The 17,088-nt window shown below is 44.1% G+C and overlaps 1 protein-coding gene across 1 annotated transcript in view; it reads left to right on the top strand.

Moving 5' to 3' along the window:
* The window catches only part of Plekhh2 (pleckstrin homology, MyTH4 and FERM domain containing H2), a 104,611-nt gene that overhangs the window by 62,343 nt on the left and 25,180 nt on the right, over positions 1-17,088 (top strand). Inside the window, 6 exon segments of the mRNA XM_032908753.1 lie at positions 51-209; positions 7,163-7,243; positions 9,646-9,825; positions 12,477-12,585; positions 14,330-14,442; positions 15,116-15,295. Of these exon segments, the coding sequence (XP_032764644.1) occupies positions 51-209; positions 7,163-7,243; positions 9,646-9,825; positions 12,477-12,585; positions 14,330-14,442; positions 15,116-15,295 (822 nt within the window).

The raw sequence follows: 17,088 nt of genomic DNA, 5'->3' as shown, positions 1-17,088 counted from the left end.
AAGTGGACAGGACTAAGTCATCATTAGAGCCTCTCCTTATCCCCTTCCAGCTGATCACAGAGAAACACACATACTACCTAACGGCAGATTCTCCCAATATACTGGAAGAATGGATCAAAGTGTTCCAGAATGTTCTGCGAGTACAAGCTGCTAACCCTCTTTGCCTGCAGCCTGAGGGCAAACCCACAGTAAAGGGCCTGCTCACCAAGGTAAGGCCTTGTCCTCAGCAGCATCCTAGGCAGCCGCTTCTGTAAGCTCATGCACGCATCATGAACAGTGAAGCCCAGATAATACCTGTATTTAATAATTTGTTTGGGGGTAAGATGGCTGAACAGATAAAAGTGTTTTCTGCCTGAAGGCCTGGTGTGTGTATGTGCATGAGTGTGTGTGTGCATGAGTGTGTGTGTGTGTGCACGAGTGTGTGTGTGCATGAGTGTGTGTGTGCATGAGTGTGTGTGTGCATGAGTGTGTGTGTGTGTGTGTGTTAGAGAGAGAGAGAGAGAGAGAGAGGAGAGAGAGAGAGAGAGAGAGAGAGAGAGAGAGAGAGAGTTTGTGTGTGAGACCTAACAGTACATCATGACATACTCCTATTGCACTAAGTACTTACTGTGGGAGACAGTTCTCTCCTTTAACCTGTGGGTTCTGAGATTAAGTGCAGACTTGGAGGTAAGCACCTTTACCCACTGAGCCATAGCACAGGCCTTCAATTTGTTCTTTGAGACAGAGGTTTACTAGGCTAGCTGGCCAGAGGCCCAAGGGACCCTCTTCTACACACTGGGATTAAAAGCACACACCACAGCGCCTGGCTTTTTCTGCGGATGCCGGAATGAACCTAGGTCCTCATATTTAATAACAAGCACTTCATCTTCTGTGCTTGCTTCCCCAGCCCAAATATCAAATATTTTAGATATATTTTTTTTCCCGGAACTGAGGACTGAACCCAGGGCCTTGCGCTTGCTAGGCAAGCACTCTACCACTGAGCTAAATCCTCAACCCCTCAAATATTTTAAAAGCACAGCTATTTGGTGGCTTGGAAGATGACAGCTTAGCAGATAGGCGTGAAGCCCAATGCCTTGGGTGTAATCTCTGGTATGCAGAGAACAGATTCCCACAAATTGTCCTCTGACCTTCACACATGTATTGTAGCATGTGTTTATCCGTCCAGATAGACAGACAGACAGACAGATAAATGATTTTAAAACATGTATAAAACATTTTATTGGAAGAATCTATCTTAAAAGTCTTAATTTGCAAAGGACTATAGGGAGTTACAAAGATTGGAGTCATGTACTGTCTTAAATGTTTTAAACATCCTCTTGGTCACCATTGAGAATTCACAGTAAAATATTTATACATTCATAGTAATGTGCTTGAGTTCTGTTATGTTAAGAGGCAAAAATTGTGTAGAATATTGTATATATACTACACTGTCACTTGTATCTAATGATAACATGGAAACATGGGTGGGCACTATTCAGTAATATTTATAAAATGTGATAGACTATGGTAACACTCAGCAGCAAAAGTCAGAATTCACCAGCATATTCAACAGGGACATATGCCAAAGTTGTGTGTCTGTGTGGCTGTGTGTGTATGTATGTATCTGAGTATGTATGAGTGGTGTGTGTGAATGTGTGTATGAGTGTGTGTGTATGTATGTATGTATGTATGAATGTATGTATGTATATGTGAGTGTGTGTATGTAAATGTGTATATGTGTAGAGTGTGTGTATGTATAGTGTGTGGTGTGTAAGTATACGTGTATATATGTGAGTGTACGTATATGTGAGTTTGTGTGTATGTGTGAATGTGTATATGTGTGTGTGTGAGTGTGTGTCTGTGTGTCTGTGTGTGTATGTATGTATATGAGTATGTGTGAGTGTGGTGTGTGTGAATGTATGTATGTGTATGAGTGTGCGTGTATGGTGTGTATATATATATGTATGTATATATGTATGTATGTGTGTATGTGTGAATGTGTATATGTATGTGTGTGTGTATATACATGTGTGTGGTGTGTAAGTATATGTATGTATATGTGAGTGTATGTATATGTGACTTTATGTGTATGTGTGAATGTGTATGTGTGTGTGAGTGTGAGTGTGTGACTGTGTGGGGTGTGTGTGTGGGGTGTGTGGTATGTGGTGAATGTGTATATGTATATGTGTGTGGTGTGTGAGTATGTATGTATATGTGTGTATAAATGTGTGTATGAGTGTGTTAGTGTGTTTGTGTGTGTGTGTGTGTGTGTGTGTGTTAGAAGTTCAGGTCAAGTGTCTTCCTCAAGCGCTCTCCACCTTGCTTGTTTGTTTGTTTCTCTCACTGAGCCTGAGCCGACAGGAGCCTCGACTGTCTGACTAGCAAGCTTTGGGGAAGTTCCTGTGTCTGTACCCCTAGCACTGGGATTTATGTGGCTTCTGGGATCCCTCAGCAGGGTCAGACACATGCAGCAAACACCTTCACTCAGTAAGCCGACTCTCCAGCCCATGCCTGCGTTTTAAATGAGCTTAAATGACGTAGTTAATAACTGAGCCATCTGTGCTGATGGACAGGCTGCGTCTCAGAGCTCTCTCCTGATGCTTAGGATTGCTTTTTCGGGCAGGGTCTCTCTGTGTAGCCCTGGGGTCCTGTAACTCACTACGTAGACGGCTGGCCTTGAACTCACAGAGATGCACCTGTTTCTGTCTTCCATGTGCTCAGAATAGAGGCATGTGCCATTTCTGGCACCGAAGAATGTTTTTATTAAGACTAAAGCATAACGGGGTTGGGGATTTAGCTCAGTGGTAGAGCACTTGCCTAGGAAGCGCAAGGCCCTAGGTTCGGTCCCCAGCTCCGAAAAAAAAGAACCAAAAAAAAAAAAAAAAAGACTAAAGCATAACAATTAGCATGATCAATATTAGATGCATACTGTGACGACATCTACGAAGAACTTGACTGTTTTAATTTTGACCTTGCCCTTGGCATGTTTGTGCTAATGTGTAAGAAGAACATTCCTTCTGCAATTTCTCTAAGAGTCCTCGGGGTTTTGTGCTGGGCACGTGGACATACGCATGCTGTTGACAGCTTGCTCGCCAAGGACGATGAACTTATAGGAGGCATGGTCTAAGAAGAACTGAAGTCATGACTCTCCTGGACATGAGGCTCTGAACTGTTGTGGGAAACGAAACAGGAGGATGAGTTTAAGTGGGGGCCAGCAGTAAAACCAGTTTGCTTGGATTGGGGTTAGGAAGCAGACAGGATTTTATAAGTATCCAGATGAAAGATGGGACTAGGAAAGAGCACTGGTGAGAAAGGGACAGGCTTCAGGAGATGGACAGGCTGGTTATTTTTGGGTCCCATAAAGACATCTTACCTAAGAAGCGTCACAGGCTAGCAAGATGGCGCAGCCAGTGAAGGTGCTTGCCGCATGAACCTGCCAACCTGAGTTCCATCCTTGGAGACCAGGTAAAGGTGGAAATTACCTCACACAGTTGTCCTGTCATCTCCTGGTGGACAACACAACACAGTGTACTTAGGAGGAGAGAGCTGGCTGAGAAAGGACAGCTTGAGGATTTGGTGCCATTAAGTGACTGTTAGAACAATGAAAATGAGCAAAAAGGACAGACATACTGTAGGTCTTCAGAGTAGGGAGTAGAGACCGGCATACTCTACCATGGAGGACTGTAGAGGCATAGATGAAAAACCCTGAGACCAAGAAAACTGCGGACTGGAACCCTTGAGCAGGGCGGTGGGGGTCTTTGGGTCATGCCTGACACGCTCCAGGAAGAGAGCACATTGCAGTGGGGTTGAGGGAAAGTGGGAGGCCAGTGTAGAGTGTGAGTTTATGGGCCGTCTAGACTCTCCAGTCCATCAGAAGGAATCCAGCTTGGGGGACGTGGAGTCAGAGAATGGGAAAGACCTGCGCCCGGATTTACAGGATGAGGGAAGAAGCCAGGAGACTTGGGAGATTAAGATCTGGAAGTGAGCAGGTGGGAATCAGGGAAGGGCACAGTGGAAGGACGTGAGGAGAGCTGCAGACGGACATCTGCATTGGAGGGACGTGGAATGATGTCACTTGTAATGTCATTGGTTTTCTTGCTCTCCCTAAGACAAAAGTGGGAATAGGATTGCTTGTAATCACTAGAAATGTGGTGAGACACGTGGGACTTACACACATTACTAAGGGCTCACTGGACTGTAACGGTGGGAGTCCATGTCAGTTATTTTTCTCTGGTATCTCCAATCAGTGCACATGCTAGAAGCAGAGGCATTTTAGTGTAGGGTCAGGGGCATCTTATTTTAAATATGAAATATATTTGGAAGAATTTCTACAGCAAACACCCATATTTCCATCATCTGAATTCCACAATTAAGTTTTTCCCTTGCTTTCCTGCCTGCCTGTCGAGGCGGTGGTTTGAAGTGTGAGTTTTTAATTATAGAATTTCAAATATACAAAAATAAAGAACGTGAAGTCGCTTCACAGATTCACCACGCACTTCCACAGTCATTAACGATGGCTAATACTGTTTCCGGATACCCACCTACCACAGCTTCCTCCTTTCTCATATCCTCCACTGGGCTGTTTAAAGGCGCGTGGAGGTGAAGTCTTGTTGAATGGATTTGTTAGAAGCATAGGAATGCAATTTGGTCATGGGCCCTGGAGCAAGAATTGTTTTATGATCAAATCCCAGGTTGGCAGAGAGGGAGGAGAGACCAAGCAGGAAAGGAGACACTAGAAGACAGTCAAATCAGGGGACCTGAGACAGGAAGAAGGTCAGAGAATAGCAATGGTGTGAGCTTGAGGGCCCGTGGTGGGAGGCTGAAGAGACAGTGAGCCACGCTGCCTAGGCACAACTTGTGTGACCCGGATTAAATTACTGACAGGCCCCGTGCCTCAGTGTTCACAACTGTGAAACGGGAGGTAGTCATAGTGACCCCTGGGGCTTAGAAATTTGAAAGATATTTCGTTTAAACGTGCAAAGCATGTTCAGGCAAAAGCACTCAGAAATGTGAGGTTTGTCCTCAGAGTTTCTTATAGATACTAAAGTCAGTCAGACAGGATTTTTATTGCAGACTCTATAGGGATAAGATGACAGGAAGGGAGGGGACCAGGGAAGCTTGTGTTTGTGTGTTGACGGAGGATTAGGGTAAAATCTATTTTAACACCACTGATATGGAAAGCCTTTATTATCCAAGGGCAAAATTCGGGTTTTAAATTGTTTGATTTGCCAAACCTTTGAGGTCCCCTTTACATCTCCATGGGGATTTGTTAAAGTGCTTTGGGATCTTGAAGACATCCTATATAAGATGTATGCATCTGGATGGTCTGTGCTCGCATTTGAAAAGCAAGCTTTGTAGTAGTGATAAAGGCTCCCACTTCTGGTCTAGGTACAGTCATTGTTCTATTTTAAAAATAAGTCATTTCCAAAGTACACGAATTACGCTCCTGTTTTGAGGAACCTTCTTTTTAAAGAAAGAGGAAATGGCCCTGCAGCGTACTATTTAAAAGCCCAGGATATTCCTCTGTAAATATATGTTTCCAAATTTAATTAAACTGAGGGGTGCCTTGCCAAATGCACCATTTTGTTGTTGCTGTTTCTTAAGGAACATTCAAAAGCCATCAAAGCATTAGGCAGAGTTATTTGTTTAAACCACAGCGTCGAATGCCACAAGGCTAGTTGGTTTTGTGGTTTTAAGAGAGGCCATGCATTTGACTCTTTATATAGTGAGGAAGGAAGCATTTATTGCGGTCACTATTATATTTTGATTTTATGTGTTGTCTCTTGGTCAAAAGATAGCCCAGGGAGGTGTACAATAATCCTACGTTGTGACAGGGTAACTGGGTAAGTCACTTGCCTGAGAACACCACAGAGCATGAATATGTGTGTGTGTGTGTGTGTGTGTGTGTGTGTGTCCTATGTGTATGTCTCTGTGTATATGTGACTGTGTTTCTCTCTGTGTGTCTGTGTGTGTCTCTGTCTCTGCATGTGTCTGTCTCTGTCTCTGTGTGAATGTGTCTCTGTGTGTTTGTGTCATTGCGTCTCTGTGTGTGTGTGTGTGTATCTGTGTCTCTGTTTCTGTCTCTCTCTGTGTGTGTCTGTGTCTCTGTCTCTGTGTGTGTATGTGTGTGTGTCTGTGTCTGTGTGTGTGTATGTGTGCCTGTGTGTGTCCATGTCTCTGTCTCTGTATGTGTGTGTGTGTCTGTGTGTGTGTCTGTGTGTGTGTGTCTGTGTGTGTGTGTGTGTGTGTGTGTCTGTGTGTGTGTGTCTCTGTGTGTGTGTGTGTGTGTGTGTGTGTGTGTGTGTGTGTGTGTCTGTGTGTGTGGGTGTGTCTGTATGTGTGTGTGTGTGTCTGTGTCTGTGTCTCTGCCCCTGTGTGTGTGTCTATGTGTGTACCTGTGACTCTCTCTCTCTCTCTCTCTCTCTCTCTCTCTCTCTCTCTCTCTCTCTCTCTGTGTGTGTCTGTGTCTCTGTGTGTGTGCGTGTGTGTGTGTGTGTGCCTGTGTTTGCACACAAAATACTCTGGAATGGGAATAATGGAGCTTCATTTTAGGTTTGCCTACTGTTGTGACTGGGTTTCTTCATGTGCTTATACAACGGAGGATGTGGTGGGTGTAGACCTTGAATGCCTGTGCCAAGCATGTCTAGTGCAGATGGGAACACCCAGTCGAGAGCTAAGGCCACCAGGTTCTGACCCTCACAGTACTCACCTGATCTGCCCCTTACCCTAATCCAGTGACCCTTTAGATTAGTTCCTTATTGTGGGGTAACCCCAACCATAAAGTTATCTTCATTGCTACTTCATAACTGTAACTTTGCTACTGTTATGAATCATAACATAAATATCTGATATGAAGGATATCCAATATTCAACCCCTATGAAAGGGTCTTTTGACCACCCCCAGTAATAACCTGCAGGTTGAGAACCTCTGTTCTGGCCTGAAGTTTCACGTGAGACACACAGCAGACTCTCAGGAAGCGTTGCCTGGTTCACTGTGGAGCTTCGGGTCTGTGCAGTGCTGTCAGCTGCTGTCACAGGCAAACCTTGGGCAGCGTTTGAGCAGTCTGCCCAGATTATCTGTCTTGAGCCAGCACCGGTAGAGCCTCACAGAGAATGGACAAAACTATACTGCAATTTTCCAGACTTCTGAACTACACTTTAATGCATTGAAATATAATTTCAGGTAAAACACGGCTACTCTAAGAGAGTCTGGTGCACGCTTGTTGGAAAGTGCTTGTATTATTTTCGGAGTCAGGAGGATAAGGTATGTACCCTTCTTAGCATTCCGAGGAGGAAAAGAATTTTGATTGTGTTAGCTTGAAAAGCCTTTCTTTTTGACTTTTCTGTTGCTAGGGAAAACTAGAATTTTTGGTAACTTAGTGTCATTCCTTGGCCTTTATTTTAAATTTTATTGTAGTAGCCTGCAACTAATGCACCTTCTAAGAACTGGAAGAACAAAGCCTTGGTTTACTGCTAACGTTCACTTAGACGCTCTTCCCAGGGTTCTGACCAATTGGGAAAGCTACAAGGTGTGAGCAGCTTGGGGCCGGGGAGTGGGGGGATTCACGCTCTTGGGTCTCGATGCCTGGGGGTCTCTTACCGGTCCGTCCACTTGCACATGATATCCTGTCTACTCATTTTTAAACTAATATCCCCCTCACTCCCAGGAACTGGAGTACTCTTCACTTTGAAAGTAGAAAGATAGGCCCTCCACTACAGGTGAAATGGTCGCCCGTCGATGAGGACACTCAGTCACCTTGGAATTTAGCCAATATCCACGAGCCTTAAGCTTGTGCAAGAGGATCGTGTCAGCAGCCTGAGGCTGCTTACTTAATGACCCTAGACTCCTTTCAGTGACCGTGTGGGTCAGTTACTTCCCTTTTCTCTGGCTGTCCTCTCAGGTCTACCAGCTGGATTTAACATTCGGGCCATTGCTCTCATGTGGCGGGTGGCGTGGGAGTTAGCAGAGGAACTGGGAAGAGCTCGTATGACGGCGCTGCCTGCAGCGCTGCCTGCAGCTTTAGCTCTCAGCCCAGAGCACAGCAGCGTTCAGCATTCTCTGCTCAGCCGATGCTCAGAAAAATGGGCAGTGAAGTTCTGATATGGAATTAGGGGCACAGTTTTAGAAAGGTTCAGTAAGTGAGTTCATCTTGAACATAAATTAGGGTGTTAGAGGTCAGGCACTGGATGCTCTTCAAGAGAGAACCGGTTTTGGTTCGGTTCCCAACACCCACATTGAGACAGATGCTCACAAACCTGGAACTCCAGTTCCAGGGACTCTGACAACCTCTGCTGGCCTCTGCTGGAGTTACAGACATGTGGCATACACATAGAGAGACAAACACATGCATATAAAATAAAAACAACTTTTAAAAGGTCAAATACATTTCATGTATGTTTGATTAAGTAATCCTTATTATTAACCAGCCACCAGGGAGACAGAGCACAAAATAACCTTTATTTATTAAGGTGTCTTTGGCATGCTATGTTCTCCAGCTTTTACTCAGAGTGAGACAAGACACTGGAGGATTTTAAGCAGGGCCTCCCCAGTCTCACCCTCTTTAACAGGAACCATGAGCCTTCTATTTAGGAACAGACCGGAGGGAACGGGGAAGAGTCTAATCAGGAGACAGCTGTGCTTGGTGGAGGTGATGGCTGCCACATATTCTGGAGGTCTTGTTGATGGAGTTTATGTCAGCAAAGTATGATGTCAACATTTTTGGCCCAAACTTTTGGAAAGATGAAGTCATTGAGGGCAGTGGGGACAGCTGGGAGGAGCAGGTGGCTGAGGTAGACGTGCGGAAAGGAGCTTGAGTGGCTGCTCGACATCAGAGTCCAGATCATGAGTCTGGAGTTAGGCATCTGAGAGCAGCTAGCGTAGGCTGGGACTTAAGCCACGAGCTTGGATGAGATCACCCACTGTGCGTGTAGGTGGTCAGGACAGGGAGTCCAAGCCCAGAGGCTTGGAATGCACCGTGGAAATGGATGAGAGCACATGTCTTTGTGGTTCGGATGGGCTTTTTCAAAGAATCGTAGCCAGTACTCAAGAAGCTGATGCAGGGGGATGACTGCAGTACCTATATATAGTAAGGCATTAAAAAGGCAATCCCTGCAAACATTTGCAAATATTTGAGAAGCTATAAATCTGGAGAATGCTCTGCAATCCCCTTAGCTAGTGTAGAAGTCTAAATACACATAAATGACTAACGGGGAGGACATGTTTATGTTGGTAAAAGAAGAAACTTTAAGAAAGTGAACTGTAGGACGGTTTGCTTGCCCTTCGATTGCCATGGAAAGAACCACCGCCTTTCCCAGGAATGTGTGACACACTTTGATAAATGCCTGAGAACACGACACTAATGGGGGTTTGAGCTGGCCAGTCTGTGAGGAAGACAGTCCACTGAGTATTTTGGCTAAAATATACCTATAATCCTGAACTAGGAATTCGTCACCTGAATGCATTCTTCTTGTTGTTGACCCTGATGTTAAATGTCCAGTGTTCACTTGGTGGTTTTATAGCAGTTAGGGTTTTGCTGATGTTACGTTCTAACAACATGAACACTTAGCTTTCAGCATGCCTTTTAAAGGGGAAGAGGCAAGGGCCACGGTAACTTCTACAGGAGAGACGGACGTCGCCTTCACTATCATCCCTGGCCTCTGCTTCAGTTCCCTCTAGGTCAGATCAAACTCTGGGAGGCTAAGGTGGAGGAGGTGGACAGGTCCTGTGACTCGGATGAGGACTATGAGACCAGTGGGCGCTGTCTGTTGTCTACTCACTACACCATCATTGTCCACCCCAAGGACCAGGGCCCTACTTACCTGCTCATCGGATCTAAGCACGAGAAGGTATTTCACGTCTTTGTGGTTCGTCTAAAGTGACCCATACGTTATACTTCGGGTACCGAGGGTCTCAGGACAATTTTATGGAAATAAGAACAGATTTTTTTTGGGAGAAAAATAAAGCCTTTTAGTTTGTGTTTTCTGCGATTTTTACCCCTGGAAATAAGCCTCATCTAAATACGCCAGACTTCAATCTGTTGGTAAAAGTTGTGTCAAGATCAAAACTAATGGTGACCGTGGGGACAGAAGCTCCTGTGTAGAGGTGTGAGCCTCACAGGCTGGGCACGTCTGTGAGTGTATGGCCTCCGACAGTTTTTGTTTTTGTTTTTTTGTTTGTCTTTTTGTTTTGTTTTGTTTTTCAGTAAAAACTTTGGTTTAGAGACAACAAAAAGTTAAAAGCTATATTTGCTCTATGTGTACAACCATGTGTGATACAGGAAGAATCACAAATTCATGGGAAATGAATTGTGTGTTTATTATATGCACTATTATGTTTATTGTATTTTGATGAAATTAGCTATTAAGGAAACCGTAATTTTTCATTTTTACATAGTTGTCAAAAATTAATTTCTGGATGAATTTAAAGGGCTAAAAGAATTTAACGAATTTTTCTTTTAAAAGCTTTTTTTAAATATCTTTTTTAAGAAGTGCTTTTAAAAAAAAAAAAGACACAATGTAAGGAAATACAGTGGCAGCGGTGGAGAAAGTTTTAAAAATCTCAAACCCAGGGCTTGGCAGCAAGAGCTCTCTACTCTTGCACAGGACCCAGTGTGGGTTCTCAGCATCCACACAGAGGCTCACAACCCTCACAGCCATCTGTAATTCCAATTTCAGGGGCTCCAACGCCATCTTCTGGGCTCCACGGACATGAGGCACACAAGGGGTGCACTTACATACACGAAAGTAAAATGCTCATGCACATAAAATAAACATTTATTAAAATCCTTTATATCAAATAAGATTATAAATGCAATTAGGTTACATTATAAAAACTCAAAATACTCCATGTGTGGCTACTGTGTCTTGAACATACAAACAATCATGTCTTAGTGTTAGTGGTTGTGTTTGAACTTGTGTATCAGGCAGAGTCCTCTGTAGATGCCTTTATCTTACATTTACTCTTGTAGGAGATGGTTTTATTTCCACTTACAGAGAGAAAGACAGAAACACTTGCCTGCTGAGATTTGGACCCATTTCTCTGACTCCAAAATCCAGGCTCCCAAACATATGCATTTATTGTTTCCTGTTTGATTAAAAAAATTATATTTCCAACTGAAAAATGAGAAAAAGCTCACTTAAAGACTTACTAAGGCAGCTAATCATGAATAAATAGAATTTTGATTTTTGTAATCAAAGAGATGGAAAGTGTGAAAAATGACAGATTTTCAAATCACCAAAGATTTAGAGACTTTGGTGAGACCCCCTGGAGTGGGGAAAGCAGACACTCAGTGCTGGAGGGAGCACCTGGGAAGCTCCTGCAGCACCCACTGGACACCTTCCTGCCAGTCCCTAGAGAGTTCCTCATCGGACCGGACTTACTTTCCAAGACTCTTCACTAGGGAGGCCACTGGTGCAGCTTGGTGGCAGACGGCTCGCCACACATGTGCAAGGACTGGATTTGATCCCAGAAGTTTCTTCAAAAGCAATATTATACAAAGAAAATTATCATAAATTAATCGGCTACATTATTTTAAAATCTTTATTTCACAAATATTTTTAAAAGATAGAAAAAGGGGTTGGGGATTTAGCTCAGTGGTAGAGCACTTGCCTAGGAAGCGCAAGGCCCTGGGTTCGGTCCCCAGCTCCGAAAAAAAGAACCAAAAAAAAAAAAAAATAGAAAAAATATAACAAATGCCCCCCTTAACTAACAGGAATTAGGTGGGACAATATCTTTTATCTGAAAAGTTAATAATGCTAAGTATTAATAAATGCAGAAATCATAAGTCTGTTTCAGTATAGTATCAACTATTATAAACATTTAGTCTACGTGCCAGGCGGTGGTGGCACACGCCTTTAATCCCAGCACTTGGTAGGTAAAGGCAGGCAGATCTCTAAGTTTGAGGTCAGCCAGGCCTACAGAGTGAATTCCAGGGCAGCCAGGATTAAACAGAGAACCCTGTCTCGAAAAACCAAAGTAAAAAAATAAATCAGTCTATACATGTATTTCTACAGAGGATAAACAGAAGTTGAAAAATTAGGTATTACTTTATTCATTAATTTTATTTTTATTTCTTCAGTATTTTGTACATTCTACTTTGGTACTAAGATTTTAAATTAGCTAGACTTTGATGTATTTCTTAGAATACAAGGATTTTACACCCTAAAATAACTTTAATTAGCTCTATTTATTCTAGGCTTTTAAATTTTATTACACTCCTTAATTTTATCGTGCTTTTCTAAGAAGCCTGTATAGAACAGTGAAAACTGAGTATGCCTTGAAAGAGTCAGCCCTCCTTGGGAGCTTGGAGCACGCCTTTTGTGCACACATGTGCGTCATGCCCCCCCCACACACATTCTCACACACACACACACACACACACACACTGTAAAATGTACAAATTAAAATTTGAAGAAAGTGGTTTCTTTTCTGTTTCTTTTCTGGTGAAATGAACAGGACATCTTGGCTAACGTTTCTGTTAACATGTTCTCTTTTGAAGGAGGCGTGGCTTTATCACCTCACTGTTGCGGCTGGAAGCAACAATGTAAATGTTGGATCGGAATTTGAACAACTGGTTTGCAAACTGCTAAATATAGAAGGAGAGCCCTGTAAGTTCATAAACCCATAGGCTTTGGAGTTTGTGAAGCCGATCCCAAACCTATGGGGGCTTCACATTATGGGTTACTCTTTCCCTGTGGCCTGGCCACCTCGTCCCTGGCTTTGGTTGGAATGGGCCAGAGTTCTCAAGCTCCGGGAGCATCCTCAACCTTCATGCTCTGCTCTGTCATGCCCTCTGCCTCTGCTTGCATTGCTCCCCTTGTCTGGGGTGCCCCACCCCGGCACCCCTCTCTAACATGATGAAATCCTGGTTAGCCTTAGACGATCCCTCAGCTAGCCCGTTCAGTGACTCTCAGAAAGAAGGTGCTTCATTGGTGTTGAAATTAAGGCCAGCTCGTCTCTCCATTTAACCCTTTTATAGCATTTGTAGCATTGTGCTGGCATTAATCTTACAGCTATGGTGTATTACATTATTACTACTGTGGTCAACTCCTTGACAAGCAGCTAAGTGCTTCATTAGGTAGGAAGGTAAGGGAGGAAGTTACTTTGGGCCTGCACCTTGAGGGCACACAGCTTTGCAGTGCGGAAGGCACTCTGGCAGGGTGATGAGGTGACTACTGATCATATAGATTTCTCCTTTTTATTCACTCTAGACCCCCAGCTTGTGGAGTAGTGAGGCCCAGTGTTCAGAGTGGGTCTCCCTTCTCTGTTAAGCCATCTGGAAATGCCTCACAGATTTCTGAATCGTGTCCCATTAGGATTCAAGATTAGCTGTCCAGTAAGGTTTCCATTGAGACGCTAGATTCTGTCCCGTGATTTGCGTACAGAGACCACATTCCATCCATGCTGACGAGTATTTAGGCAGTGATAGTTCAGGGTGGAGTTCAGGGCCTGCTGCATGCGCACCACATACTCTTCCACCGAGCTGCACACCCAGCCGCGGCGTTGGGATTTAAGAAGTTTTGGTTTCAGGAGTGACTTCATGTTCCTGTCTTCGTATCTCCTCCTGCTTGGCTTCTCTCTGGATCCTTTCCGAGATCCTTGTTGTTAAAGTTACTTTTCTAGAGGGCTCATCACCTACTGGCATGTGCAAGCAACATGATGCCATGTAGAATTGCGACAGTCCAGTCAGTCAGGATGCACTCTTCTGCATTCTCTCTGCCAGAAGAGAAACATGGGGACCACAGGGGCCATGGGTGACAGAAAACAGCATTGCTTGGGGGGTTGGTTTTGGTTTTTTTATTTTGTTTATTTTTTTTCTGACACTTGGGAGAAAGTGAGCCAGGCCCGAATGAACTGAAGGATCATGAACCTGAACGTATGAATCCTCCTGCTCTGCTCATGTGTGCTCTCTGCTCATGTGTGCTCTGCTCATGTGTGTGCTCTGCTCATATGTGCTCTGCTCATGTGTGTGTGTGCTCTACTCATGCTCCTGCTCTGCTCATGTGTGTGCTCTGCTCATGTGTGTGCCCTGCTCATATGTGTGCTCTGCTCATGTGTGTGCTCTGCTCATATGTGCTCTGCTCATGTGTGTGTGTGCTCTACTCATGCTCCTGCTCTACTCATGTGTGTGCCCTGCTCATATGTGTGCTCTGCTCATATGTGTGCTCTGCTCATATGTGTGCTCTGCTCATGTGTGTGTTCTACTCATGCTCCCACTCTGCTCATGTGTGTGTGTGTGCTCTACTCATGCTCCTGCTCTGCTCATGTGTGCGCTCTGCTCATGTGTGCGCTCTGCTCATGTGTGTGCTCTGCTCATGTGTGTGCTCTGCTCATGTGCTCTTCTGTGTTCAGCCTCCCAGATATGGAGACACCCCATGCTGTGTCACAGCAAAGAAGGAATCCTGTGCCCTCTGACCTCACTGCCTTCAGAAGCCCTGCAAACAGAGGCCATTAAGCTGTTTAAGGTAAAATTGTTACTTGTTGGCAAATTGTGTAATCATTTATTATAATGTTTGATTCTAAGAAAATTCAGGCTGTGATGTGATGATGGTGGTGGTGGTGGTGATGATGGTGGTGGCGGTAGTGGTGATGATGATGATGACAGTGGTGATGATGACAGTGAGAGAAACGAACATCTTCCTCTGAACTGTGTTCCCCAGCCTCGCTGGCTTTTGGAGAACATGTAGGATGAAGCTCCATCAGGAGGCTACTGTACTGTGGTAAAGGAAAACATGGGCATTTTAAGGAGGGCAATGTTAAGTATTTAACAGGCCCAAGTAGAGCTTTAACATGAAAATGTGAAGGTTAAAATGAATGGTCGACCTTTGAGGCAGATGTGTTTCAAAGCTGTTATTAAAGAACACAGTGTAATTGTTGTGTCTTCCAGACCAAGTGATGCCTTCACCATTATAAAGTGACCCTCTTTGTCTTTTGGCAAAATCCTTCTGCTCTGAGCTCTGCTCGGTCTGCTATTATAGTAGCCACTCTGGATTTCTTTTGATTGGAGTTATCATAATAGATCTTTTTTCATTGTTTTGGACAAAAAAACCTACCGCTTAAAAAAAAAATTAGAAAGGCTGGGACTTGTGCAAAGTAAGCCCAGTCTTTTCTCAGTCCGCTGTATCCTCTTCCATTCAGACCTGCCAGCTCTTTATCAATGCTGTGGTGGACTCCCCCGCCATCGACTACCATATCTCTCTGGCTCAGAGCGCTCTGCAAGTCTGCCTGACACATCCCGAGCTGCAGAGTGAAATTTGCTGTCAGCTTATTAAGCAGACCAGGCGAAGACAGCAGCAGAATCAGGCCGGACCACTGCAGGTGTGTATTGATGCATGTGCATGCGGTGTGTATTGATGCGCATGCATGCGGTGTGTATTGATGCGTGTGCATGCAGTGTGTATTGATGCGTGTGCATGCGGTGTGTATTGATGCGTGTGCATGCAATGTCAAATAATTCCTTCTGACTGTAAGAATGATGTGCATTCAGTACTGACATCTGCAAACACCGATAGTAGGAACAGAAGATCGCTACTGATATTACGATGTATATCCTTTGGGTTCACTTGTCTATCATATGCTTCTATAGAAGTGTATATAGAGGGCTGGAGAGATGGCTCAGTGGTTAAGAGCACTGATAGCTTTTCCAGAGGTCCTGAGTTCAAATCCCAGCAACCACATGGTGGCTCACAACCATCTGTAATGAGACCTGATGCCCTCTTCTGGTGTGTCTGAAGACAGCTACAGTGTACACAGTATATATAAATATAAGAAATAAATCTTTAAAAATAAATTTTTAAAAAGTAAAAACACTTCTTTTTTAAAAAGTGTATATACATCATAAACTCCCTTGGGAGCATACTGTGCACGTTACCTTCTTTTTTTTTGGTTCTTTTTTTTCGGAGCTGGGGATCGAACCCAGGGCCTTGCGCTTCCTAGGCAAGCGCTCTACCACTGAGCTAAATCCCCAACCCGAATCACAGAATATAATCACTTCTCCATGTCATTAAACATGCTTCAGAAAGTAAAAAGGTTTTAGTGGTCACGTTAGGGTTATAGAGGTGGTTTGGAGTATAGACTGCTTTTGCAGAGGACCAGAGTTCAGTTCCCAGCGCTCGTTGAGGGCAGGTCACAAGCACCTCCAGTGGCTTTGGGAGCTGAAGGGCAGAATCTGATGCCAGGAGCATTCTCTCCCTGCCCCTCAGCAGTGAACAAATGGCCCATCCTCGCTGAGCAGTGGAGGAGCCCCAGCCTGCCCTGTCCAGCAGGCACACGGTGTCTTGTGGTGCTCTCCACGGTCAGTCCCTGGCAAGGTCCCTCTTGGATCCCTCTCTTCCTTTCTACTTTAAATCATCCCAAACTATATCCTCTCAGGAAATCTTTTTTGGGCCCCCAGCCATTGCCTGAATGTTATAAAAGATTAATTCGTGGGGTTGGGGATTTAGCTCAGTTCAGTGGTAGAGCGCTTGCCTAGGAAGCGCAAGGCCCTGGGTTCGGTCCCCAGCTCCGAAAAAAAAAAAAAAAAAAAAGATTAATTCGTGATGTTATCTTTCCTTATAATTTTCTGTGGGTTTATATAAGTTCTTCCTACTAGTTTAGATTTCTCAGGGATAAGACCCATATTTCTCTCCTTTTCAATGTATGATTCCTAAAAATACTGATGTTATACTTGTTTAATGAGGAAAACTACATAGAAAGGAGCACAGAAAAGTGAGGAAAGGGGCAAAAAAAAAAAAATATCACACATGACCCTGTTACCCAAATCAATCTGTCAGTATTTTATACTTTGCTCTTATATATGTATGTATAATAAGATGTATGTATAATAAGAGATGTGGGTGGAGTGTATGGCTTTTATTTTTAGCTTTTTGCTATTTTGTAATCCACTTTTCTCAAAGTTATGTTAAATGGATAAGTAAAACCTACAAGAGCAATAGAGAGTGAGGTCCCCAGTCTTTGTGTGTGACGTCAGAGAGAGCTGCTGAACCTATTAGTAAGCTTCCATGCTGCAGCTGTAGACAGGAGGCCCGACTGGGTGCGTCATGGTCACCGTTAACTGCCATGCCTTTAATGTAAATGCTCTGAAGAGAGTGTGTGTATGTGGCTGAGGCACA

Source organism: Rattus rattus, chromosome 7, assembly GCF_011064425.1.
Source record: "Rattus rattus isolate New Zealand chromosome 7, Rrattus_CSIRO_v1, whole genome shotgun sequence".
Classification (NCBI taxonomy): domain Eukaryota; kingdom Metazoa; phylum Chordata; class Mammalia; order Rodentia; family Muridae; genus Rattus; species Rattus rattus.
This window is presented reverse-complemented; position numbering and strand designations above follow the sequence as displayed.